The following is a 27,267-nucleotide window of genomic DNA, read 5'->3' as shown; positions in this document are numbered from 1 at the left end:
TTATTCCCCGCCGCTTAGCGGGAGAAGCTGCAAGCCGGATCCTCTGTGACAACCGCAGCCGCTGCCTCAGAGCCGGCCCAGGCCGTCGGCGTCGGCGGGCCATGGTGCGCTCGCCTCACTCCGCCGTCCGTGGGCGCGGATCCCTCCTCCCGCAGGACGCCGCACCGTCTTCTCTTGTCCAGCGTCGCATCCCTCCCTCCTCAGCTCGGGGCTCCTTCCCGCCCCTCTTCCGCGGAGGGCGGCGGTGATTGGCTGCTCGGGCTGCGCCTCTCCGCCCAGCGGCCGCTTCCCCCTTCCCTGTCGCAGCTGCGGGACGGCTGGCGGAGCCATGAACCCGTTATTCGGCCCAAACCTCTTCCTCCTGCAGCAGGAGCAGCAGGGCTTGGGAGCCGCGGGGCCCGAGCAGCGCCAGCGCCAGAAGCTGCCGGCCCACCTCTTCCTTCCCCAAGAGCCCCAGGGCGACTCGCTCGACGGGGAACTGGCCCCGCCGGCTTCCCTCGCCGCCGGGTCTTCCTTCCCGGCGCCGCCGGCCGCCATGGCCCTCCGCAACGACCTGGGCTCCAACATCAACGTGCTGAAGACCCTCAACCTCCGCTTCCGATGCTTCCTGGCCAAGGTGCACGAGTTGGAGCGCCGCAACCGGCAGCTGGAAAAGCAGCTGCAGCAGGCCCTGGAGGAAGGGGGAGCCCGTCGGGGCAGCCTGCAGCGCCGGGACCAAGCCGTCCAGACCGGCTTCATCAGCCCCATCCGCCCGCTGGGACTCTCCTTGACCAGCGGGGCTAGCAGCGGCAGCCGGTCGGTGGGACTGGGCAGTAGCACGTCGAGGGTGCTGATTTCCCCCAGCTGCCACCACCCGGGAGCACCGCTCACCCCCACTTCTTGCCACTCTCCCTCCTTGCCCAGCAGCGCTTTCTCCGCATCCTCCCGCTTCCTGCCTGGGACCATCTGGTCGTTCTCACAGGCTCGCCGTCTGGGGCCAGGCCTAGAGACTACCCTAGTTCAGGGGCCCGGGGTCTCCTGGATGCACCCGGATGGCGTTGGGGTGCAGATAGACACCATCACCCCTGAAATCCGGGCTCTCTACAATGTCCTGGCCAAGGTGAAGAGGGAACGGGATGAATACAAGCGCAGGTGAGGTCAAGAGGCAAGAGAGGGGCTGGCTGTGGTCCGGGAACCTGTGCAAGTTTTAAAGGCTTCTTTGGGGAGTCTTCTGTCCCCATAGAGTGATCCCTGCCATCACGGGAATCTCAGAAGCCGGCATTGGAGGCACTTCCTTCTCTGTGAACCCTCTCCAAATGCATATCCTAGCTTTAAAAGTAAAAACAAAAAACAAAAAAAAAATGGGAGAGAACAGTTTGTTTCTTTATGGCCCTCATATAAACTTGTTTGGTATGATGCTATTTTAGGGCAAAATCTAAGCTTTTGGAGACTTTTCATTGGAAGATGGGAATGTAGCATCACTTCTCCTCTTGAGCCCATTGGTCTCTTTCAGAGAGAAAAACAGTCACACAGCCTCCCCTGGGCTTGTTCTTTCTTAGAACCAAAAAAAAAAAAACCCATAAGAAAAAAAGATCAGGCTTGAAGCAGAGTCAGTCTCTTTTGATTAGTTTTTAAGTCCTCTCCACTTATGCTTTCTCCCATTTCTTCTCCATTTTCTTGATGAAACACCACAAAGCTAGGATTGTGTAGTGCTCCCTTGTTATCAGTTCCTACCTAATTATTCTCAGGTCTCAGTCACATCTTTGCCACTGGCAGATGCCGGCTGAGGGGAAAAGGGAGAGGAAGCTGCAGAAATTCAACTCTCGGCAAGATCTCGGTATGCAATATTACTGTTACAGGAGTACTGTATTATTTATATCCTACTGTCGGCACATGTAGCACACGCAGGAGACGTGCACAACTTCGATTTATTTATAATAGTGATGGCTGAATTCTTAGTTTGAGGAACTTGCCACCTACATTTAGACAGGGATTGTATGACAAGAGATACATTTGAACAAATCAGCTGGATGTTAGTGAGTCCTCTGAGTTTTTCTTTGGTTCAGCTGAAAACAGCTTCTGCAAGGTAGGATCTGCTGAAGCCTGACATTCTTTACAGGCTACAAATATGCCTTTACCCCACAAGTAGAAAACAGCCAGGAGTAGATTTTCAATAAATAAGTCCCTGAAAGGCAAACATTAAATAGCATTCTAACCAGTCACTTCTGAAATGGTAGGCTAGTGACTTCAAAATAACAAGAACAAGTAAAGTCGAATATATGGCAGGTTCACTTTGGCCTAAAGGGTGAAGGCAGAGAGCTCTTTTAGAGAAATTCTTCCCCAGAAAGGTGTTCAGTTATTACAGTTATCTAGATTCCCTCTGCAAAGTTTCTCCTATCAGAAGTATGTGCCATTAGAGGCAGTGGATGGTCCAAGCAAAAGGACCTTCCTTTTTGGGTCAACCCCATGGTGGCGTGTCCATCTCAGCTTTCCTCTGCTAAGTTATTTTTTCCCCTAAATATATATTTTTTTCATCCAGGCATTTCAACTTAGCTCTTCTTCAAATCTAGATTTATCAGTGATTTTTGTTCTTTTTCTTTTGATTAGTACCCTTTTCCCCACCAGAACACTTGGGAACGGAGCATCCCACAATCTAGTAAAACAAAGCATTATGCATTGTATTTTAAAAAGTGAATATCAGTCTGAAGCAGAAGAAATAAGGAGATACACAGGGCTTGCAATGTACATGGATATTTAAATATACTGAAGTCAGTCTTCGCTTATTAGACACTGATAAGAAGTGTCAGGTTCAAATATTTGGTAAGCCTTGAATCTCGCTAGCTTACCAAACTGGTCAAGTAAGGTCTATTGGCCAAAGAAATTTAACACAGTAAATTCATACAGAGCACTAAGTCATATGGGTTTATTTTTTATGGTTAAAGTATAAATATGATCCCAACCATTGTTGTATTTAAATCATCATTTTTGGCTTTGGATAATATGCAAACTGTTTATTCAACAAAACCAGTGTGTGAAGCTAGTTATGCACATCCAGATGGAGACATTGCCCATCAGGGAGTAGAAAGTGGTTTGCATTCTGCAGCTATATCCAATAGATATCAGATTCTGGCAATATCAATTTTTTTCAGAAGCATTAAATATGAAGAAATGGAAACAGGGCCAATTTGTAAGTGTTGAAAGCTAGCCAGATTTCAGAGTCTTAGATATTTGTCTATATAACTGAACTGGCAAAGTTGAAGAAAAAAAGAATCCCAATGCTGATGTCAGCTGAGATATCGTCCACTTTCAGGAAAGTATAAAATGATCTCATTTGCTGTTTGTGGGCTTTTCTTCCTTCACCAATCAAATTACTCAAAGCCGAAATATTATGCCCTCTGCGGTATGGCACACAGTGCTGTCTGTAAGCATAACGATACTGCTGTGGATAAGCAGTTCAATGTACTGTACATTTCTGAGATCTATCCTCATTGCTTCCTGCTCAGACTAACAAAGAACACCCTCCCTTGGTTAGAGTTTCAATGTTTCATTGGAAGCCTATTCTGTTAAAGAGAGTCCTTGGCTCAACTTGTACTGATAAACTCACTTTCCTATGGAAGAATCATATTATGTCAGATCTGTCTTACCACCCTATCTGTATCAATGCTGGGTTTAGAACAGTTTGGAGTGGGATCAAGCAAGGAACATTAGATTTTTATTTGCAGAGAGTTGATTTAGCAGACCTCTACTTCATTGAGGTTTTCTTACCATTCCCAAATATTTTGCTGCGTTCTCATGCTCTGCTACAGCTGAGTGTTCTTGCTGGCAGGCCTAGACACCCTACTTCAATGGCATTGACTGGGAGATCCAGTATTATTGCCCATCAAAACTGCTTATGCACATGCTGAGATACTGAAATTGGATCAGACACACAAGTGCTTTGGAATTGTCCCTCACCTGATGGTTGGAGCTAAACAACTCAGCTTGATCCTGAACAGGCAATTGTGCATTTCTTACTAAATAATATTCCAAAGTTCCCAGTAAAGTGGCTAAATCCTATGCAATTATTCTTAAAAAATCACTGGATCTGAATAAAAACCAGTTATACTTAGTTTCTGTTATAAACACGATGCTTGTACTTTAACCATGTTTACGTCAATAAATAAATATACGGTAAGTCAGCTTTCTGCACCAGCCTCCTCTTGGCTGGCTGTCCTACATTTGTGGCTGGCTCTCCTATATTCAGGTATTCGTGGCCAGTCCTGGATTAAAAGACCAAGATTATGATCTGTCACTATATGTATGCTTTTACACAAATTAGCAAAATACCTGCAACTAATTTCAATGTGATTCCTATCATTATCTTGTGTTTCATGATTCATTGCTCTTTCAAGACAGTAATGAAACGTCACTTCTCCCATCCATATATTGCCTTTCTCGACAAGTTAAGTGAGAGGAAAAGAGATGATCATTCTTGGCAGTGTTTGAGTACAGTTAACTGCTTTGCTCAGATGGAAGCAAGTCCCTTCTGCTGAATCACTTTCCAGAGGCCCTATTAAAAAATCTAGGACACTTCATAGATACCACATTTCTGGGTTCCATAAACTAGAACGTTGCAAATCGATTCCAGTGAAAACTTTAGAATTCAAACAAGAACCATGAATCATATTTCTGCTCTTAAAACTGTTACGTGGAATCCTTCTCCGTGGGGCTTGTAAGTGAGAGGTAGGGGGCAGTTGAAGCTCTTGTTGTTCACTCACGAAGTCATGTCCAACTCTTTGTGACTCCATGGACCACAACATGCCAGGCCTCCCTGTCCTCCACTGTCTCCTGGAATTTGTCCAAATTCATGTTCATTACCTCGATGGCACTGTATAACCATCTCATTCTCTGTTGTCCCCTTCTTCTTTTGCCTTCAATCTTTCCCAACGTCAGGGTCTTTTCCAATGAGTGAGCAGATGAAGACCAGGCACCAACGTCATGTTCTACTTTGTAATTTCACTCATAGGAGTTCATTTTTGTGCATTATTATTTTGTAGGTAATTAACCTACAAACTAACGTACAAAACTTATAAACGTCTTGGTATGTGGAAACAGGGTTGACCAATGATATATTGGGATCTGAAGCAGCAAAATCAGTACAGTAGTTGATGATGATTTAAACTTTAAAAAATGCAATAAATGTTTCTGGAAAATAGTTTACAGTATTATATTTAAATTAAATAGTAATATTAGTATTTTATAAATTTTTCCAATGTGAGATTAAACTGTAGGGACAAATATCCCAAAGATGCTTTTTTCAAAAGGAAACTGGACTTTATTTTTCCTTCAAAACATTTCACTTCTCATCCAGGAAGCTTCTTCAATTCAGTTCCATATTTGTAGGGACAAATATTGTCAATTCATCTTATACGAATTTATACCTCTAATCTAAACTCTAGCCTGACGCTATTTTTGCCTAGTCTGAAGAGGGATTATTGCATTAAGGAATATTTTATCACACTAAATCCTCCTCCTTTAAATCTTGTTGAAAATAGTTGTTGAAAATGTTCAGTAAGAATAGAATCCCCCAACTCAGTTGGGTGAGTATGAATTCAGATTCAACATGGGTTTGCATATATATGATACTGTTTTATTTATTTCATTTATATAACTACATTTCTACATGAAATGAAGTCAAGGTCATTTTATTAGATAATGTATTTTGCCCAGAAAATTGGGTCTGTAGCTCTTTTATTGAGGCTTGGGTAAATTGTTGCAGGTTAACCACAAGTTGGAGGAAAAATAAACAATTGTTTCACTCTGTGTTTCTGCATCAGATTTCTAAAGCTGTCCTTATAAATAATTTCTGCAGTTCCGCAATCCTCTAAATTAGAAACAGGAATGCTGTAGTTCTGTAGATGTAGCTGAATCACAACTCTCAGATGACATGGCAAGGGGTGAAAGATGCTGCAACAACACCTAAAGAATATTTTGTATGCCTTTTCCTAAGCTACAGCTTATGGTAGCATATTGTACACCTTTTCCTACACCTCCCATGATTCCCTTTAACCACACCTGCCTGGAGACAGCTAGACAGAAAAGTCTGTTTTTAGGATAACTAAAACTGTGATGGACAAGAGATCTTTCTGCATCTAGCTTTGTTCAGTCCTTTCCTTCAGTTTCCAGATTTGGCATGTATGCGCATATGTGCGCACTCACGCGCCACCAGTCTAGACAACAAAGAAAACAACTGATCTAGAATTTTCTTCCCTGCCTTAAGTAACAATCAAGAGGAAAAATTGAGTTCATTTGCAGAAATCAGGGAATGAGTTGGAGTTTGAGATTCCAAATGTATATTGATTAATATTTCAGTTTTGACAATTGGAAGTGCTAAGAGTAGACATGAGATGACTGTGCAGAGTTGATGTCTGCAGAAAACTCAGTCCTGAAGTTGGAAGGGATTTTAAAAAGCTTTGCAAATTCTCGCTAAAACTATGCTTAGCAGATAATCGTCTAGGGCACGTTTATTTGACCTCCTAATTTGACTTCATATGTAATACTTCTAATTTATTTAATCTTAGAATAAAGTTTACTGCCTTTTTGAGGTTTACTTTAGATATAGCAACGTCACAGTGACCAAAAGCCTTATTCCCAATGGCTCTTCCTGCCATTTGGAAGCATTAAATAAACCACAAAAGCTTGTTTAGGACAGTATTGCATCTAAACTAGGATCTCTGCAGTGAGATGTGAGGATGCAATAGTTCCTAAATTCGACTTGATGAGAGCTAATTGATTGATGTGGTTGCAAATTGAGAGAACATTTGCTTCCAGATCTCTTAACAAGGCAAAGTCAGTATTCAAAACAAGTTTTGATTCTAGCTTGCCGTAGAGCAGCAAGCCAGAGATTGTGATTTGTTGATGCTAAAACAAGGCCTAGATGATGTTCCCTGGTTTGTTTAGATAAGAAGGAGCCAAAACCAGGTAATATTCACAAACAACTTATTTGATTCTCTAGCAAACAGACTTCTGAATTTTACTAAATTGTGACCTAATTTAACCATTTATGTTATAAATTGACTTTGATTTTTTACTTGCTTAACTTGTGTGCCTGTTTCTCCAAAAACTTGGGAATTATAGTTTTATTATGGCAATGAGACTCTATTTGCAATTCTTGGCATCTTTTTTACTTCACATAGAATATAGTATTGCTTAAAAGTTTTCCGAAATTAGTCAACAAATTTAAGACTGCATTATAAATATGCTTTGAAATGGTGATCCTCTTTATGGCTCCATTGTGGGAGAACTGAGTGTATAGGGCAAATATAAAATGCTGAAGTCAGGATGGGATACATTGTTCTCATGCTGCATTTTTGAAATTTTCTGTCCCTTTAATTGAATCAATACAACAATTAGATTCTTCTACACATTTATACACCCATGCAAAGAGGGAATATACAAGAGATATGAGCAGGCTGACTCTAGTTATGGGCTGTCTGGGGGCCATTTAATGTGGCTCTTGTGGACCAAAACTAATCTTCAGAAATCTGGTACTATTCCTAATAGATTGAATCAGGGACATTCTTCTAGGCAAGTGATTGCCTTGTCCTTATTTGCAGAATTTAATGTGAAAGCCAGATAGTCATAGAATGCAAGGGTTGGACATTAGTTTTGAGATCATCTACTGCCACCCTCTGCCTAATTAGGACTATTATTTTCCCACTCCTTCCACCTATATTTTATTTCTATAAATCATTCATTTAGTAGAAAATGTCAGATCAGTTGTACAGCACAGCGTTTATGGGCATTTACAATTATGTACTAAGTTATTGCGCTATAAATCTGGGAGCATGTTAAAGCCAGGATACAGGAAACAAAGAGTTCTGTTCAGAGAGGCTCCCCTGGACTGGATGCAGTTTATTCTGGAGACCTATAAGCTAGAGTTCTCATTTCTTGGTTTCTTTTCCTGCTGAGAATATGATGTCTTCAGGAAATCACACTTTGTTGCATGGAGAAGAGAGCTTTGCTGGTTGATTGTTGTTGTTTCAGTTGCTTTGGTTCAGTTGGGAATTGGTTTGCTTGCCCCCCTTTTTTTGAGGGGGGGAAATGCGAGTGGTGAGGTCAGTCCAGGAAACGGTGTGCTGGATGCCCTCTGCTTGCTTGGCTTGTGCAAAATGGGATGGAGAGACTGTTGCAGTAAGACTATTATTAGGCAATGGTGCATTGCAGATGCGAATGAAAACCTGGTGGGGAGGGCAAAGAGAAGTTGAGGCTGAATGTAGAAAAAGAAGGGAAAGAAAGCTTGGCTTTTTCTCCTGGTTTTAATGGCACATAGCCTGGTTGGTTTTGCTCTTTGACCAGTGTTCAGTCCATTTTCATCCATTAATAAGACAGAAATGAAAAAAGTTGAACACTGGCCATGTCAATTTTGGGAGGGACCTAAAGTCTGTGTTCCCATTCCAGAAGGCTAGTGAAGGAGAATGGTTTACTAAAGGTAGCATTTGCAAACAATTTAAATCAAATTTGCTGTCTTTTTGGTACGTATGAAAGGCCAGCATCTGACATTTCGTCCCTTGTGATTTTAAACATAATGAAGAAGAGAGTCGCTCTCTATAAGTATAAGCAGCCTCAGTTTCTCATCTCTTTGTAGGGAGAGTACTTAGGCAGTGCTTCTAAGATACCCTTGCCCTGTTGTACTCTCTCTCCCTCATAACATTTTTGTGTGGCTCTCTCTGTATGAATGAGGGAGCGAAAGAGTTTGGGGGAGGGAAAGAGAGAGATTTCCTAATATTCATTCACATTCTTACCTGAGGAAACAGACTCTTGAGCAAGATCTTGCAGAATAAAGATCTTGCTTTTCAGAAACAAGGATTGTGCAGTTTCCTGTGTTTTTCATAATATGGGAACGCCCATATTTGTTTGGGGGGGGGAAATCCTTTTATATTTCAAAAGAACAGCAAATTGCTATGTTCAAGAGTTGCAGGACTTGGAGATTTTGCAGGGTATTTGTAGGGAGAGGGTTGGGACTGGATTGGTATGCTTGTGCACCCACATTTTTAAAGTGGATATATGATAATACTAGCCATTTGTTGCTCCCTTAATATTTCCCACAGACTCTTGTGTGTCTGAGTGTGTGTGTGTGTGTGTTCACTTCCTTCTTCATGCCCTCAACTTGAGTCATTCTTTTCTATATTCTGCTCAGTTTTCTGTGTTCTTTCTCTGTGAGTAATCAACCATTTGTTTTGATTCTTTAGGGTGGGGTGAGTGGCAGATTTTTCTGGCCTACAGCCTACAGAATATTTGCCTTGGACTTTGCCAAAAAAAAAAATTCCACTAGGCAAGACAAAGTGGCCTTTAGTTTGAGAAGAAAAAGAGCAGTTTAAAATGGGGTTAATTTTATGCAGTGTTTAAAGAATGTTCAGAGGGGGAGGGAAAAGAAACACTGGCATATTAGCTTCATGCTGTATCTTTTGACCAAATGCCTTTCCCTCTATTTAATTTCTGAGAATGGTGAGATGGCTTTGTTTATCCCTAGTCAGTTACTGGGGCATTCATCTCTTGGCCTTGCAATGTAGATCGGCCAATTCAAGCAGCATACATTTTCCATCACGCTTGTTGTGTTTATACCATTCTGCTTCTCTAAGGAGACCTAGTATAGGAATCATAAATAGCTTTGTTGCCCCTTAACATCTTTTATATAACTGAATCACAAAATAACAAAGTTGGAAGGGACCTTAGAGGTCTTCTCATCCAACCCCCTGCTCAAGCAGGAGACCCTAATATACCATTTCAGATAACAGTCCAATCCCTTTTTAAAAACTTTGGGTTTTTAACAACTTGTGGGGGCAAGTTGTTCCACTGATTAATTGTTCTCACTATCAGGAAAGGTCTCCTTAATTCTAGATTGGTTGTCTCCTTGCTTGGTTTCCATCCGTTGCTTCTGCCTTCAGGTGCTTTGGAGAATAGGTTTACCTCCAGAATAGAGAAAATATAGGGTCAATCAAGTGGTTCTGAAAAACTACCATCACCATAAAATGCTCCCTTCAAAATTATAAGGCAAAAGATTCTCAGATTGGAAAGAAACTTCAGAAATTGTTGGGAATATGCTTTTTATAAGGAAAAATTCTCCCATTGGATCAGAAGTGGTATTCAGCAGGTTCTGATCAGTTCTGGAGAACAGGTAGCGAAATTTTGAGTAGCTTGAAGAACCGGTAAATACCACCTCTGACTGGCCCCACCCTCATTTATTCTCTGCCTGAGTTCCAGCTGATCGGGAGGGAATGGAGATTTTGCAGTATCCTTCCCTGGAGTGGGGAGGGAATGGAGATTTTACAGTATGCTTCCCCTGGAGTGGGAAGGGAATGAAGATTGTATAGTATCCTTCCCCTGGAGTGGGGTGAGAATGGAGATTTTACAGTAGCCTTCCCCTGCCATGCCCACCAAGCCACGACATGCCCACAGAACCAGTAGTAAATTTTTTTAAATCCCACCACTGTATTGGATGCAATGGGATCCTTTGAGGTTTTCCAGTCTGGAATAAAATAGCAGATAGCAATAGCAGATTTTTATATACCGCTTCATAGGGCTTTCAGCCCTCTCTAAGCGGTTTACAGAGTCGGCATATTGCCCCCAACAACAATCCGGGTCCTCATTTTACCCACCTCGGAAGGATGGAAGGCTGAGTCAACCCTGAGCCGGTGAGATTTGAACCGCTGAACTGCTGATCTAGCAGTCAGCTGAAGTGGCCTGCAGTACTGCACTCTACCCACTGCGCCACCTCGGCTCTTAAAAGGCAATACTAGATGACTAGTAGGTTTCATTCCTACTCTGAGACTGCATGGTGCCATTTTTGAATTGTAAATGGAAGATGTTGTTTGCAGCTCAATGATATGGCCTTTCCAAATATACTACATTCAGTCATTTTCATCAGCTAAGCAAATATGCAAGGTCTAGACCAGTGGTTCCCAAACTTGGCAACTTTAAGACTTGTGGACTTCAACTCCCAGAATTCTCCAGCCAGCTCTGCTGAGATGGCTGGAGAATTCTGGGAGTTGAAGTCCACAAGTCTTAAAATTGCCAAGTTTGGGAACCACTGGTCTAGACCACTTATTTACATATTACTGGCTCTTGCTACTTTAGTCCAAATAGCGTATTTATTTAATTTAGCTTCCACTCTTCAATTTACATCAAACCTTAGGGCAGTTATCATGTTAGATAGGACCATTCTGGCAAACTATATTAAAAATTTTCACATATTGCAAAATCTGCCTCCCTTGTTTTCTAATTTGGTTATTTATTATTTATTTAATTATAACATTTATAAGCTGCCCATCTTACCTCAAGCTAACTCTTGGCTTACAATTTCTAATGATAACTGTTGGGATTTGATGGTGGAATTGTGAAATTTGTAAAAAGTTAGAAACATTCCACATTTTCTTCCAGGACCTATTTTTTTATTTAAACCAAAACCAGTTCTTGCTGTTGAAAAAATATTTTATGATATATTCCATGCCCCCTCCCACATTTTATTGTTAAAAGAAAGTTAGTTTGGCAAAAATCTAGCAGACCAAGTTAAAGCAATTTGAAACCTACATCTACAGAGTAGCTCTATTCTGTAACCTTTGTGTAACACATGCATGTTCATGTATGTTAGGTTGCATATTTTCTGCCAGTTTTTCATTGTGTGCGTGTGCGTGCACTTTTTTTCCCCATGTGTGTGTGTGTGCAGGCGCAAACGGGCACATGTGCTTTTTAATCATTATTGGCTTGTAGTGTCTGGATTAAAGTCATCCCTGCAGTGTTCTTGGCAAAATATTTAGAAGTGGTTTGCCATTTTTTTTCTTCCTAGGTCCTAGGACTAAGAGAGCTGACTGGTCTAAGGCTGGTTTTTTGCATACGGCAGGACTTGGGTTCAAATCTCCCTACTCTTACATATCTGCCTTCACCACTTCACCAAACTGATTCTCAGTGTTAGCTTCTGGAAATTCAACTGACAACCCCCCCCCCCCCCCAATTCCTGAGTGTGTACTATACCTTTGAGCTATAATTTTTCCAAGTCCGTTACTACAGAAACTTGCTTCCTATTATCAGATGAAAACTGGTGTCCGACTCTGCCCTTGTTTATCATGGGCTGGGATACAAGTCTGCACTTCTGGATTTTTCAGGTTCTAGTACTTTACACTTGGGTTTTCCAAATCTGTCTTTTGCTCTCTTTCTCTTGTAGAGTTGCATTTGATTGCCATTTTCTCCCAAGTCCAAAGCTTTCTACTAATTCTGCCAAGGAATGTGTTACAACAAAAAGGAATTACTTCAATGTTGCAGACAAAGGCTCTTATGGCTGATTTAATACCTTGTAGAGATTAGAATGGCTCTGAAGCATTTGCTCTTGTTAGTTGGCATTAGAAAATTGATACTCTGTAGGCCAGAGACAGCTGAGTGCCAGGTATAGATGCGGAAGAAAGGAGAGGAAAACTCTTGGATTTAGACATGCCCATCGGCCTGATCCAGCATTGCAGGGATGAAAGGCGGGGACCATCTGTCATGACAGTATATTCTGAGTGGGCTGCAGTTACTAAACATAGTTTGTGGTTACTCTTCTCAATTGAGAGGGGGAGAGTAGCCAATGAATCCAGATCAAGATGAGAGAAGTATGTGGGGTGAGACTCCCACCTGTCATAGGAACACATTCCAGTGGGGTAACTGTGCTTATTTGCAGCACTTCTGTTCTCTGGATGACATCCATTTAAAGTTCCTCCGCTGGGACCAGGTTGCACTGGGGAGCGAGGACTCAGGGAGGGTTCCCTTTGCGTCATGGCACCCTCTGGGCTCAAATCCATTGTCATAGCCTTCGCCTGTTCGACTTCTCAGGTGGGAAGAGGAGTACACGTTGCGGGTTCAGCTGCAGGACCAAGTGACCGAGCTACATGAGGTAAGGGTTACTCCTTTTCTTCCCACTCTCTGCGAGCTGCCTCTGCCTTTGTCTCAGTTCCTGTTTTCATCTATACGTCTCCATCTCTCAACCAGGAAGCCCAAGAAGCAGAAGCATGTCAGGAGGAGCTGGCCATGAAAGTGGAGAAGCTAAAAGCAGAGCTGGTCGTGTTCAAAGGACTGATGAGTAATGTGAGCATGCTATTCCCAAGGCCAGTCTCTACAGGCAGATGCCCCCACCTCACCCCCAACTGACTCCTGGTGGTGTTCCTGGCTCTTCTCCCAGGCTTTGGGCTACAGTGGTGGGAATCCTTATTGGGTACCATGAGATGTTTGCTTATTGGTGTCTGGATTCACCATCTTCTTTAATGTTCAATATTTCTATTTTGATTGCATTTATGTTGTTTTAATGTCCTGAGCCACCCAGAGTCAATGACAGTTGCACAGAGTCTTAAATCCAAATATTGAAATTAAATGTTAAATTCATTTCAGGGCCGGAAAGAGACATCAAGTGAATAATTACAGACTGCCATAATACTTGGCGAACAATCAAATGTCTGGCTATAAAACATGATGCCACCCACAATTGTTCCCTTCCCTACCTTGTTCCTCAATGAAACCTCCAAACCAGAATAATTTGTGCTAGAGCCATGATGGTGAACCTATGGCCTGTGTGTCCAAAGTGACACATGGAGCCATTTTGTCTGGCACACGCAGTGTCGCCCATTCCTCTTCTGGGTTTCGGGCATGCATGCGCATGCGACGATTAGCTGGCCTTTGTGCATGCAGCCCTGCTGGTCTTCCATTTTCCAGAGTGAGCATGCAAGCAGGCCAGCTGATCGGTGCATGCACATATGCAGCAGTAACCAGAAAACTTGCTGGCGTAAACCAGAAGTCTATTTTCCAGTGTGCACATGCCCCCTGGGCAGCTCCTCTTCCTGGTTGTGGCCCAGATGAATGCACGCCCACGAAGTGCTCCCTTTTTGGCACTCAGTGTTCCCTTTCGGCAAAGTGCTTCCTTTTCAGTCCTCAGTGTCGAAAAGGTTCGTCATCCCTGTGCTAGAGGCTACAGAGAGATTAGCCTAATCCTTCTCTCTTTTGTTTCTTCTGCCTGTGTTAAGAATCTTAGTGAGCTGGACACCAAGATCCAAGAGAAGGCCATGAAGGTAGACATGGATATTTGTCGACGTATCGATATCACAGCTAAATTGTGTGATGTAGCCCAACAGCGCAACTGTGAGGACATGATCAAAATGTTTCAGGTGAGAGGCTCCCAATTCCCAATTCCCATCTGGAACCGAAACATCTAAGGGCAAAGTCCCCATCACTCTATCTTCATTCCATGTGTTCACCTCTGTCTATGGCAGAATCAGGCAGGCATGTTGAATTGGAGGGCAACTCCCACAAAGGAAGCCCCAGGACGTCTCTCCATCCAGTTTTGGTGGGCCGTCTCTGGGGGAAAGTTGCCGGAGAGGAAGACATGGTGCAAAACATGTGTGTCCCTCTAACACCGTCTCTCTCCTCTCCTCCCCACCCTCTTTCTCTCTCTTTCTTTGCCTTATTCACTTGCTCACTTTCTTGCACTATTTTGCACACATTCTTCTTTCTCTTCTTCCTTTACAGAAGCAGTTGGTTAGTTTTTATTTTCATTAAGCTGGGAAAATATCCAAGTTAGAAGCTTTTCTTTAAAATAAAACGTAACTGCAAATCCTGGCATTTTTCTCCTTATGTCTTGTTTTGTCTTCTTGCCTCCATCTCTGATGTGTGATTTGAGTTCTTTTATATGAACCCCCATCCGATTCCATCTTCAGCTGCTTAGCTTTTAATTTTAAAAAATAAAGGTTTCTAATCTTGCATTTTAGTCATCATATCATCTTTAACTTGGTCATAATAAGCTTCTCTCTCTCTCTTTCTCTGTCTCTATACCTGCCTCTCTACCTATCTACCCTTTTCTCTCTCTCTCATCCCATCCCATCCCATCCCATTCCATCCTCCCTTGCATCTCTTTTCACCCATCCACCTACGATCTCCAACCCAACTTCGTTCTGTAGTCTCTGCACTTGTCTCCCATTAAGGTCCCAGCTACAGTGGGGCGGAAACGGGAGCGAAAGCTGGTCAGTGATGAGGACACCTCCCTCTCCGAGAGTGAGGCCCCCAAAAAAGTAGAAGAGGAAGAAGAGGATGAGACCACTGCAAGCATCAATGAAGAGATGCAGAGGATGCTGAATCAGTTGTGAGTGACGCCTGCCTGCAGCGGGATGGGGAAAGAAAGGCACCAAACTCATGTTCAGGAATTGCCTATGAAGTTTCTGAAAACAAGTTTTAAACAGCACTACTGAATTTGAATCTTGTTATTGTAAAAACAGGGGTCATTTTTTAAAAAAATTAAATATAAGAGGCTCTTTCCTTACCCTGTAACTTTGTAAAATTGAATGATTCTCCTGTGTTCTGGAAAGGGGAATAGCCTCTGTACAGTCTGACCTATTGTGGGACCATTCAAGAATCAGGTAGATGTTTCATTTTGGAGGAGTTGCTTGGAGAAAACAATTTCATGCTGAAAGCTTTGCATCCGTGTGTGCTGGGAAAGAGGGACTGGTACCCAATTGCTCTAACTCCTGGATTACATATGGCCACCACATGCAAGAAACATCCATTCCAGAATTAGAGAAGGCTGGAAGGTTTTCCCCAAATGTGGTGTGTCTAATAGGAAATGTGGAAGTAAATGTAGCAAAGTCACTTCTTTTGTTGTAGTATTTTTTACTTATTATCTTTACAATTTATCTTCAGGAGGGAATATGATTTTGAAGACGACTGTGACAGTCTCACCTGGGAGGAGACTGAAGAAACACTGCTGTTGTGGGAAGATTTCTCTGGTTATGCTATTGCTGCTGCCGAGGCACAAGGAGAGGTAACATATGGCTTCTGTCTTCCAAGCAGGCTTTTTTGTCATCTCCAGATTCTGTCCTGTTCACTTCTACATGAGATCTCTCCTGTTGTTTAGTGTGTTATTTGACTCATCCCTGTATCATGGTGGTGGAACCATGGTGGCGCAGTGGTTAGAATGCAATATTGCAAGCTAAGTCTTCTCACTGCCAGGAGTTCGATATTGACCAGCTCAAGGTTCACTTAATAGCAATAGCAATAGCAGTTAGACTTATATACCGCTTCATAGGGCTTTCAGCCCTCTCTAAGCGGTTTACAGAGTCAGCATATCGCCCCCACAGTCTGGGTCCTCATTTCACCCACCTCGGAAGGATGGAAGGCTGAGTCAACCCTGAGCCGGTGAGATTTGAACCGCCAAACTGCAACTAGCAATCAGCTGAAGTGGCTGCAGTACTGCACCCTAACCACTGCGCCACCTTGGCACTTAGACTTCCATCCTTCTGATGTTAGTAAAATGAGGATTCAGATTTTGTTGCGGGAAATATGTTGATATTGTAAACCACCCAGAGAGTGCTGTAAAGCACTGTGGAGCTTTATATAAGTGCTGTACTGTACATTTTTTAATGGGGAGAAGGGCCGTGTGTTTGGCACAGGTTCGCATGTGTATAGAAGACACGTCAACTTTCTGACCAAGTTGTTTGAATAAATAGATTTCTTTGGCTTCAGATACATATTTTAATATCCTTTTTTAAAAAAAGAGCAAAGAGCTCATCAGGCTATTTAAAGTTGGATTACACGATCATTAGCAATCCCTTCACTTATCAAGATTTTGCCCTTGCTTTGAGGTAACATAAACTATGACCCACAAAGTAAGAAGGAAAACTGACTCTTCTTGGGAAGTTTATTTCTTTCAAACTCTGTAACAACTCTGGGCAGCTCACAATATAATAAACAGAGAAGTCCCCCACAATGCAAAGTTGGGATTCAGTTACTCTGTACAAAAATACAGACCAAGACACATCCAGTTAGGGGTTCCATCCATTGCAACCTAAGGCCCAGGGGAAATACCAGGTCTTCTAGGAACATAAGGCCCTCAGCATGGAAGAACATAGATTTCATGAACAATCACATTCCACAGGATAGGTGCATATATTACAGTTTTCAGGTCTTTATACACTCTGAACACTTAAGCACTCTTTCTGTCATATTGTGAAGAGCAGAGCTGGCTGGAGAATTCTGGGAGTTGAAGTCCACAAGTCTTAAAGTTGCCAAGTTTGGGAACCACTGCTCTAATAGAGAAAGAAGAGAAATATACGTACTTTGAAGTCCCTAAATGTATTTCTCTGATTGCTTGAAAGGCTGGCTAATGAAGTAATTTGTTGCTCATCTTGTACAATGTTTGGGTTGGAATTCTGTTATGAATAGCCCCAGGATTGCTTATACTACTGAGTGATGCACTTGCCAGCTGATATAGAAATAAGTTCTCAGGCAAGAATTTTGTGTAGGTGAAGATTAGGTGAAGGTGAAGTTAGAACTGGCAGCATATGCCAGATTATGGCTTATTTTCTATGACACGAGACTCAGTCTTTGTACTGCGTTTGTAGAATTGTTTTGTCTCTGGAGACAGCACTACATCACTGGGCCAAGCATAAGAAAGTAAGAAATAGATTATCAATTGATGCACTCATTATCCAAGTAACAGCAATAAATTAATCATGAATACCTGATATAATATAAAAACAATTAAAATAATATAAATTGGCTCTAACTGAAAAAAGGCTGTCTGAAGAGGACATTTATTTGAAATTTACTTAAAGAGTTAAAAGAAGTAAAAATAACCCCAATGGAACCCCTTTTCCTATATACCTGACAAATGGACCTAAGAGAATGAAAATCTCTTTATAAGAGAGCCTTTCCTGTTGTTGTTGTTGTTACGGTTTATTGCTGATTTATTTATTAATTTATATCCCTCCAGGAGGGGCTGAAGGTAGCATAGAAAGATACTTTATTTTATTTATTTTTTTACCACAATCCACAATGTTGGAAAGTAGGTTGGGCTGAATGAGTGACTGGTTGAAAGTCATTCAAAAGCTTCCATGTCTGAGGTCTCCCCAGGTTTAGTTCAACTGCTTAACCATTGTAGCACACTGCTTCTTTGCCGTTTGTATATCACATTTAGATAAATGTGATAGTCAAACAATTATAAAAAATAGAAAATGTGATAGATAAAAATTAAATAAACGTGATGAGGGGAAGATCAAATCTACCTAGATGCTTAAAATAACAGAACAGAAGCATGTTCTATGAGTTAGGTGACAATGGAATGGAGTGCAGTGGAGTGGAGTGGAATGGAGTGGAATGGAATGGAACAGAACAGAACAGAACAAAACACAACAGAACAGAATTGGCATCCTCAACTCCTCCCCTCGGGATGCCACTACAGAACATTGCATCCCAAAACAATTAGACACAGAGATAGTTTTTTCCTTGTGCCATCACTCTGCTAAACAGTTTCCACAGTTTTGTCATGTCTAATTATATTATCCATGTAGTATGGCTGTGTTACTTTTATCTTTCTCATCTGTTCTACTACCTTCTCTTTGGGTGTCATTATTATGGTTATTATCATTCATTATCATGATTATTATTGTTATTTTTCATGTACACTGAAGGCTTATGCATCAGAAACAAGTTCCTCATGTATCTAATCACACTTGACCAATAAAACTATTCTATTCTGTTCTGTTCTGTTCCGTTCTGTTTTATTCTGTTCCATTCCACTCCATTCCACTCCACTGCACTCCATTCCATTGTCACCTAACTCATAGAACATGCTTCTGTTCTGTTATTTTCAGCATCTAGGTAGATTAGATATGTAGGTAGTAATCTGTACAGATGTTTTAATAAAGTTATAATCTGCTTTCAATATTTGTTCCAGTTAGCAGTATAACTACCAATTTTTAAATCAGTTTGGAAAAATAGTGAGAACGGAAGCCTAAGTAGAGTAATGATGACGATGTGAAGTTGGGGCAAGATTTAAATCTTTCTCTCAACCAGGGAATTAATTAGGTGTTTTTAGTTTATATATTGCTTCCTTCTCTATCCTATGAGAGGGTAAAATGGGGAGGTGAAGGGAATCTCTTTCAATGCTTTATAGCAGTGGTCTCCAACCTTGGCAACTTTAAGACTTGTGGACTTCAACTCCCAGAGAAAGTTGCCAAGGTTGGAGACCACTGCTTTATAGGAAGGAAAGATTAATATTTTGGAAGAGATGTCTTGAAAGTGTATAGTAAGATACAGAAGCAGTTTAAGATTTTAAAGAAAATGATGATAGATTCTGATTGCTCCAGATTGCCTGAAGTGGAGAGCATTTTTATGTAGCTGAGGCATCTAGATTATCTGTAAGAATAGCCTGAAGCAAAGCATGTTGAAACAGTAACCCTTAAAAACACTGTAAATAACATAGTGATTAGAAAAATATAAGAAATGAGAATTTAATTTTCCAAGATTGTTTACCATCTCCCACATTTTTCAGTGCTGCTTTTAGTGTCTTGAAATATAATTATTCATTGTTGTATAACGCATAGGAAATTTTAAACAGTTGCATGTATGTTTTCTGAGCCATCTCTAAATGTGGCCTCTCTGTTGCAACAGGGCAAAAGAGAGAGAACTGAGAAAGTGATCTGTCTGATGCCAACTAGGAAGATCATGGTTGAGGCAAAGTGAAAAGGAGCATTCCTGATTTACAGCTTGAATTTAGCTTACCCAAACTTATGTTACACTAATTCTCGCGTGAAATTGCCTTTCTGGAAATAATACAATAAATGATTTTGTAAAAGAGAAATAATGGTTATGTGATCTTTTCTGCCATGTGATAGGAATGACTTTTCCTCTCACCTTGGTTTTCATGAATGGTATCTGTTCTCTTTCTCTCTTTCTTCAGCAATCAGATGACAGTTTGGAGAAAGTGATCAAGGACACAGAGTCACTCTTCAAAAGCAGAGAGAAGGAATATCAGGAAACCATTGACCAAATTGAGGTGGGGAAAAAACAATATCTGTCAGGTTTGGAAGCAAGAGAAACACAAGTTGCCTTTACCTTATCAAATATGAAGCTTGCAAACTGGCATTCTTATCATTGGCATAGCGCAATGCAAATGTCATGGCTTAGAAAAGCTAGTTGGCAGTGGCAAAAGAAAAATAATAATGAAAGAAAGCAGTGAAATCTCTCTAGAAAAAGAAAGAAGGTTACTGAGGAGAAAAAATGAAGGGGAAAAAATGAAAACCACTGGGTGTCCTACTTAGATAAATTACTCATGGAAACTTGCCAATTGGTTACACAATGCATAATGTGTTTTGATTTTGACCTAGAATTATGTATAAAGCAACTTCTGATTTGTTTGGCATATCGTGGTTAAAACAAAATCTGCATTGGAATAATGTCTTTAAGAATGGACTTTAAGAATTCCAAAAGTATTTGTCTAAAGAGGAATATCCTTTGACGCTGGGTGCCTCCAATTGTTGCATCCACAGATTTGAGATGCAATAAAGTTTCGGCCAAATGGCAACTCAATAGAACATAGGGTAGCCTATTTCTTAGTCACACTAGAGTATGGCTATGATGAAAATCAGTTTTTATGTACAAATGGAAGAAGTATTGCAGTGAAGGACAACCACAGAGAAAATTATGTATGGTGTGGTGTGGTGTGGTGTGGTGTGGTATGTATAATATAGTATAGTATAGTATAGTATAGTATAGTATAGTATAGTATAGTATAGTATAGTATAGTATAGTATAGTATAGTATAGTATATGTATGTATATGACAAAGTTGGGATACAGAGTAGTATAAGGGAATATTTGCCTGGCCAGCAACATAGGTACAGCCAGTTCTTTTGAGAGGAGTGGAAATAGCGTAATGTCCCCAATATTGATGGCAGAATGATCCCCTGTGTTGCTACCCTTTTATTTAGCTGGAATTAGCAACAGCAAAGAATGACATGAACCGGCATCTGCATGAATACATGGAGATGTGCAGCATGAAGCGTGGGCTGGACGTGCAGATGGAGACATGTCGTCGCCTCATCACCCAGTCTGGAGATAGGTAAGTGCCCACGGGATTGGTGACTATAGTATAGTCATGTTGTAATCCTAGACGGTGTGGGGAGCGAGGTGGGGTTAGATCCAGATAGCACTAAGAGGTGCAGAAGGGTCTAGGGGTGAGACCAGGCCACATGGACTTCTGGAGTTCTCTTCTCTGTTATGGGAGCACCTCAAAGGGTGGGGTGATGGCAAACGTGAGCTGGATTCTGAGTGATTGGCTGTAACCCTTGCAGACTTGCAGGAGTTGTGTTTCGTGCCATGTGTCTCTAGAAGGTGATGCAGTTTTGTCAGATGCAATCGCTGTCGAACGACAACTTTCATCGGAAAAAGAAGCACCACTGATCGGCTGGGCCTTTGCACTAGCTTATGGGACAATGGATTCAATGCAGCACCCGGGCGGGGAAGATTTTTGACTTTCCCGTCCAACTGTAATCCTAGGCTTAGCAAGAGCCCAAATGAACCTCCCGCCTTGCCCACCTCAGTTTCCTCTTTGTGCTCTTCAACAGTGTCCATTCTAGTTATGAAGCCACGCTAACACTTCAGCCAAGTCTCTCCATGCAACCTGTGCCCTGTCTTATGGCCTGATGCTTGTGCCCGACCCCTTTGAGGCCTCTTCCCTCTTCTCCTAGCTCTAGTGCCCATGTGACCCCCCCCCCTTTTTTTCTTTCAGAAAATCTCCTGCATTTACTCCGGTACCGAACTGTGAATCAGCCCCAAACGAGGAAAGAGAGGAGTCCGATCATGACCTCCCAAGTGACGCCTCGATAAGATAATGAGGGAGGTTTTGTCCCCTCTGTGTGTTCCCCTCCTGTCCTGGGAGTGTGAACGTATTGAGGGGGAGATTTGTCCTAGCTAAAGCTCTGAGGGGCAGAAAGGGGCAAGAAGCCACTCCTAGAATTCTGCCACTCATGCCCTCCCTACTTGAAGGTGGAGCCAACCAAGATGCCCAGGGCAAGGAGATGTCCCAGCTCTTTCCCATCCCTTCCTGCTCCTTCCTTCTTGCCATTGCTTGTGTGGGGAGGCTCCCATCTAACTGTATCTGGCGCCCTGAAGATTTGCCTTATGAAGCCCCGTCTTCCTTGCAGCCTCCAAACGTACGTGACTCTCCTCCCCCTGCTATATGTATAGAAGCAGGGTCTGCCTCTCTCAGCAAAACTGAACTTTCTCTTGGTGCCAAGTGGACCGAAGGCTGGGCTAATAGAGCCCACCCCTCCAGGCCACAATGTACACAATAGTGACAGTCTGTTGTTGTGGAGTCACAGAATGAACCCCATCCCTCCACCTCAGCTCTGGCCTTGCCTTGCTTGGCTGTGCCCTTCTGGCACAGAAGTCATATGTGATGTGTTATGTCTGGAAACAAGAACATTAAATGGTTACCTTCCTTTTTCAACAGCTGTTGTTAGTGAGTTTGTTTCTGAAATGTGTGTCTCATGTAGCCGAGTTTTTAAAAGACATGTAATGACCCTGTTCCGAGCAATAAAATGGGTGGGTTTTCAGATGTTGAATGTTGAATGTTGATTTTATTTATATGCTGCCCTTTTCCCCCCGAAGGGGACTCAGGGCGGCTCACAACTCAACCAGGGAAGGGGGATACAAACAAAAAATTAAAACGACACAAACAATGCATAATTAAAAACACACAACAGTCATACCAATTTGAGACGGGGGCAACAGTTCCTTAGCCCCAGGCCTGTCGGAACAGCCAGGTTTTAAGGGCTTTGCAGAAGGCCTGGAGGGTGGTGAGGGTTTGAATCTCCACGGGGAGTTTGTTCCAGAGGGTCGGAGCAGCCACAGAGAAGGCTCTCCTCCGGGTAGTCGCCAGTCGACACTGGCCGGCAGATGGAATTCGGAGGAGGCCTAATCTGTGGGATCTAATCGGTCTAGTGGAGGTAATTGGCAGCAGGCGGTCTCTCAAGTACCCAGGTCCAATACCATGAAGGGCTTTATAAGTGACGACTAGCGCCTTGAAGCGTATCCGGAGACCAATAGGCAGCCAGTGCAGCTCGCGGAGGATAGGTGTTACGTGGGTGAACTGAGGTGCACCCACGATCGCTCGCGCGGCTGCATTCTGGACAAGCTGAAGTCGCCGAATGCTCTTCAAGGGCTGCCCCATGTAGAGCACGTTGCAGTAGTCCAGTCTAGAGGTCACAAGGGCGCGAGTGACTGTTGTGAGGGCCTCCCGGTTCAGGTAGGGACGCAACTGGTGCACCAGGCGAACCTGGGCAAATGCCCCCCTGGTCAGAGCCGACAAGTGGTGTTCAAAAGTCAGCTGTGGGTCCAGGAGGACTCCCAAATTGTGAACCCTGTCTGAGGGGCGTACTGTTTGACCCCCCAGCCTGAGAGATGGAACACTTGGCCAATTAGTAGGAGGGAAACACACCAGCCACTCGGTCTTATCTGGATTGAGTACAAGCTTGTTAACCCCCATCCAGTCCCTAACAGCCTCGAGGCCCTGGCACATCACGTCAACCGCTTCACTGAGTTGGCACGGGGCGGACAGATACAGCTGCGTATCGTCCGCATACTGATGGTATTTTATCCCGTGCCGTCGAATGATCTCACCCAGCGGCTTCATGTAGATATTAAACAGGAGGGGGGACAGGACCGATCCCTGTGGCACCCCATAGTTCAGGGGCCTAGGGGTCGATCTCTGCCCTCCGACCAACACCGACTGCGACCTGTCCGAGAGATAAGAGGAGAACCACCATAGGACAGTGCCTCCCACCCCACCTCCCGCAGTCGTCGCAGAAGGATACCATGGTCGATGGTATCGAAAGCCGCTGAGAGGTCAAGGAGCACTAGGATGGAGGCATAACCTCCATCCCTGGCTCTCCAGAGGTCATCGATCAATGCGACCAAAGCAGTTTCCGTGCTGTAGCCTGGCCTAAATCCTGACTGGAAGGGATCTAGATAATCGGTTTCCTCCAAGGACCACCAGAGCTGAAAGGCTACCACCTTCTCAACAACCTTCCCCACAAAGGGGAGATTGGAGACTGGACGGTAGTTGTTTAAAATGGCTGGATTCAGAGATGGCTTCTTCAGAAGGGGTCTCACCACCACCGCCTTTAGAGCGGGGGGAAAGAACCTCTCCCGAAGGGAGGCGGTAACAACTGCCTGGATCCAGCCCCGTGTCACCTCCCTGCTGTTAGCGACCAGCCAGGAGGGGCACGGGTCCAGTACACATGTGGAGGCACTTGCGGCTCCCATGGCCTTGTCCACGTCCTCAGGGGTAACAGCTTGAAAATCAATCCAGTGATGTCCTGCCAGATTCTCCCCTGGTGCCTCAGCTGGCTCTGCGCAATTGGAGTCCAGGTCCGTCCGAAGCCGAGCAACTTTATCCGCGAGGAACTAGACGTAATCCTCAGCTCTGCCTTGCAAAGGATCGCTCGTATCCCTCCTATTAAGGAGGGAATGGGTTATCCTGAACAAGGTGGCTGGGCACGACTCAGTGGAAGCAATCAGAGAGGCAATGTGTGTTCTTTTAGTCGTCCTAATTGCCCGGAGATAAGCTCTGATGCTGGATGTTAAAAGCGCTCGGTCTGACTCGGACTTACTGGATCTCCATCGTTGCTCTAGGCGTCTCTTTCAGCGCTTCATCTCCCGGAGTTCCTCAATAAACCAAGGAGCCCTCCTGGATCCACTGCCTCGGATCGGCCGTAAAGGCGCAATCCGGTTAAGAGCCCCTGCCGCTGCTGAATTCCAAGCAGCAACCAGAGTCTCCGCCGGACTGCGGGCGAGATGATCCCAAATTACTCACAAGGGTATATACAAACCACAAACAGACATGGTGGATGAGCAATAAAATTCCAGATGGGAGAAGTGTAAATGAGGCAATAATGCAAAACCTCCTAAATTTAAATCCATGATACAAACTGGGAAATACACTATATTGCCAAAAGTATTCGCCCACCTGCCTTTACTCACATATGAACTTACTGTAAGTGACATCCCATTCCTAATTCATAAGGTTCAATATGTCAGTCCATCCTTTGCAGCTATAACAGCTTCAACTCTTCTGGGAAGGCTGTCCACAAGGTTTAGGAGTGTGTTTATGGGAATTTTTGACCATTCTTCCAGAAAGGCATTTGTGAGGTCACACACTGATGTTGGATGGGTTTACGTGGCCTACCACTTCATGGCTGAGTTGCTGTCATTCCCAAACACTTCCACATTCTTATAATACAGTTGACAGTTGACTGTGGAATATTTAGGAGCGAGGAAATTTCATGACTGGATTTGTTGCACAGGTGGCATCCTATCACAGTTCCACGCTGAAATTCACTGAGCTCCTGAGAGTGACCCATTCTTTCACAAATGTTTGTAAAAACAGTCAGCATGCCTAGGTACTTGATTTTATACACCTATGGCCATGGAAGTGATTGGAACACCTGATTCTGATTATTTGGATGGGTGAACAAATACTTTTGGCAATATAGTGTATCTCTTAAGAGGGGAATGAACGGTTCTTTGGGCTTTCTAAGATTGAAAGACAGAGAATGTGACATCATAAAGGTAGTAAAACTTGAATGGTAGCGAAACATTACACAGAGCAATAATAATTTAAGGCAATCCAGTGAAAGTTAATAAGAGATTTAGGACACATAAAAATGTACAGTCCTTAATTGATGGAGTTCTCAGCTACGAGATGTCCTTGGCCTCTGCTATAACTATTCAGCTTCACATTTCAATGAAAGTAAGTCTCAATACTTGGATCTTCTGGGATCAAGAAGGGTGGGGGGAAGTGGCCTTTAAGTCTGACTTGGCTTCTCAGGGGTATCTTCTGGCCTGTTACTTCCTGCTGGATTAAATAGCCCTTCAATCTCATGAGTGGGGCTCCTACATATTTAACATTGCTGGCTCACCCATCCTGCATTTCCTTGCTTTTTCCAACACCAGAAATAAGGGAAGAAGTCAAGTATTCTTCCCATTTCTGCAATAGAAGAGGTACTGTATTTTTCGGAGTATAGGGCGCTCGGAGTATAAGACGCACCTAGATTTTGGGGAGGAAAACAAGGGGAAAATATCTGCCTCTGCCTCCCAGCAATTTGCCTCCTTGCAACAAACAATATTGACAATATACACTGTTTGTAGTGTTACATTTCAAACTATACTTGTACAGATGCTGTTAAAATGTGCTTTCTGGAAGTATAGTTATTCTCTGCTATTTAAAAGAATAGCACTTTTAAAAACAATAGCACTTGGCCTCTTCAGATCTTCAATTTGTTATGTCATCTAGAACAATAATAAAGCAGTCTTTAAAAAATAAGTCTAATAATTTGAATATTATATAGGCATTTATAGTTGTTGACTTACTGTATATACTCAAGTATAAGCCTAGTTTTTCAGCCCACTTTTTGAGCTGAAAAAAGCCGCCTCGGCTTATACTCGAGTCAGTGAAAAATTTGCCCGGAATGGAGGAGAAAAAGGGGCGGGGCCATGCCGCTGGGTGACGCTCGTGAATGGCCCAGCGACCCTGAGTTTCCCCTCCCTCTGTGTCAGTTTGCCGCGCAGCGTGCACCGCACCATCCCCCCTCCTCACGTTCTAATGTAATGCAGGGCTGTCTTACGATTCTCCTTCCTCCCCCTCCTGCCGCTCTGCAACGATGTCCCACCTCCTCCTTGTTATGGCAAGCAGCCACATAGCGATGTCCCACCTCCTCTGGTACAGTGATCCAATGATAGGAATCACTGTGCCGTGTGTCATAGGAGGCGGGACATCATCATCACAGCGGGACATCAGCATCATGAGGTGAGTGAAGTATTTCATTGAATACACCGGTATTGTGTGATAATAATTTGTTATGCAGAGCAAATTTTTACAATGGCTACTGTATATTTAATGGGCACAGGCAGGCTGTATATGTTATTCAATGGGCAATGGCATTATTGGTATCTATTTTTATTTTTGAAATTTATCGGTAGCTGCTGCATTTCCCACCCTAGGCTTATACTCGAGTCAATAACTTTTCCAGTTTTTTGTGGTAAAATTAGGTGCCTCGGCTTATATTCGGGTCGGCCTATACTCGAGTATATACGGTACCTCCTTGCAGCAAACAGCCTGATTAGCACAAGAAAAAAAAAACCTGCCTCCCAGCAATTTGCCAGGTGGAGTAAACAGCAAGTTTCACTTTCAATTTCTCCCATCATCAACTAGAGGCTGCAGGAATTGCTATAGTTTATTGAAGCCTCCTCAAGCCCCGGTTTGCTGCAAAGAGGTAAATTTCTGGGAGCAGAGACCAAATGGCAGGGGCTGGTGGATGGATAGGGCTACATTCGGTGTATAAGACGCACCTAAATTTTCACCCTCTTTTTTGGGGGGGGAAAGGTGCCTCTTATACTCTGAAAAATACAGGTAAGCATTTCAGAAAAATTTAATTCAGGTATGTCATGCCCAGCATAA

At 43.1% G+C, this 27,267-nt stretch overlaps 1 protein-coding gene across 3 annotated transcripts; it reads left to right on the top strand.

Moving 5' to 3' along the window:
- Positions 1 to 291: 291 nt before the first annotated feature.
- On the top strand, positions 292 to 22,257 carry IFFO1 (intermediate filament family orphan 1). 3 transcript variants are annotated; one of them, XM_014067596.2, is made up of 9 exons: positions 292 to 1,131; positions 12,823 to 12,883; positions 12,979 to 13,074; positions 14,004 to 14,144; positions 14,958 to 15,115; positions 15,670 to 15,790; positions 19,709 to 19,804; positions 20,738 to 20,868; positions 21,538 to 22,257. In XM_014067596.2, the coding sequence occupies exons 1-9, from the start codon at positions 329 to 331 to the stop codon at positions 21,638 to 21,640; spliced, it is 1,710 nt and encodes a 569-aa protein (XP_013923071.2). In that variant the 5' UTR covers positions 292 to 328; the 3' UTR covers positions 21,641 to 22,257. The 3 variants fall into 3 exon arrangements, with proteins under 3 accessions (XP_013923071.2, XP_087572548.1, XP_013923070.2); XM_087716422.1 differs by having other exon boundaries at positions 14,934 to 15,115; positions 15,673 to 15,790; XM_014067595.2 differs by having other exon boundaries at positions 14,934 to 15,115.
- Positions 22,258 to 27,267: the final 5,010 nt, after the last annotated feature.

This window comes from Thamnophis sirtalis, unplaced genomic scaffold (assembly GCF_051295495.1).
Source record: "Thamnophis sirtalis isolate CommonGarterSnake01/CBP01778 unplaced genomic scaffold, rThaSir2_p1.2 scaffold_5, whole genome shotgun sequence".
NCBI classification, from domain to species: domain Eukaryota; kingdom Metazoa; phylum Chordata; class Lepidosauria; order Squamata; family Natricidae; genus Thamnophis; species Thamnophis sirtalis.
The sequence above is the reverse complement of the archived record's forward strand: the minus strand, read 5'-3'. Positions and strand labels throughout refer to the sequence as shown.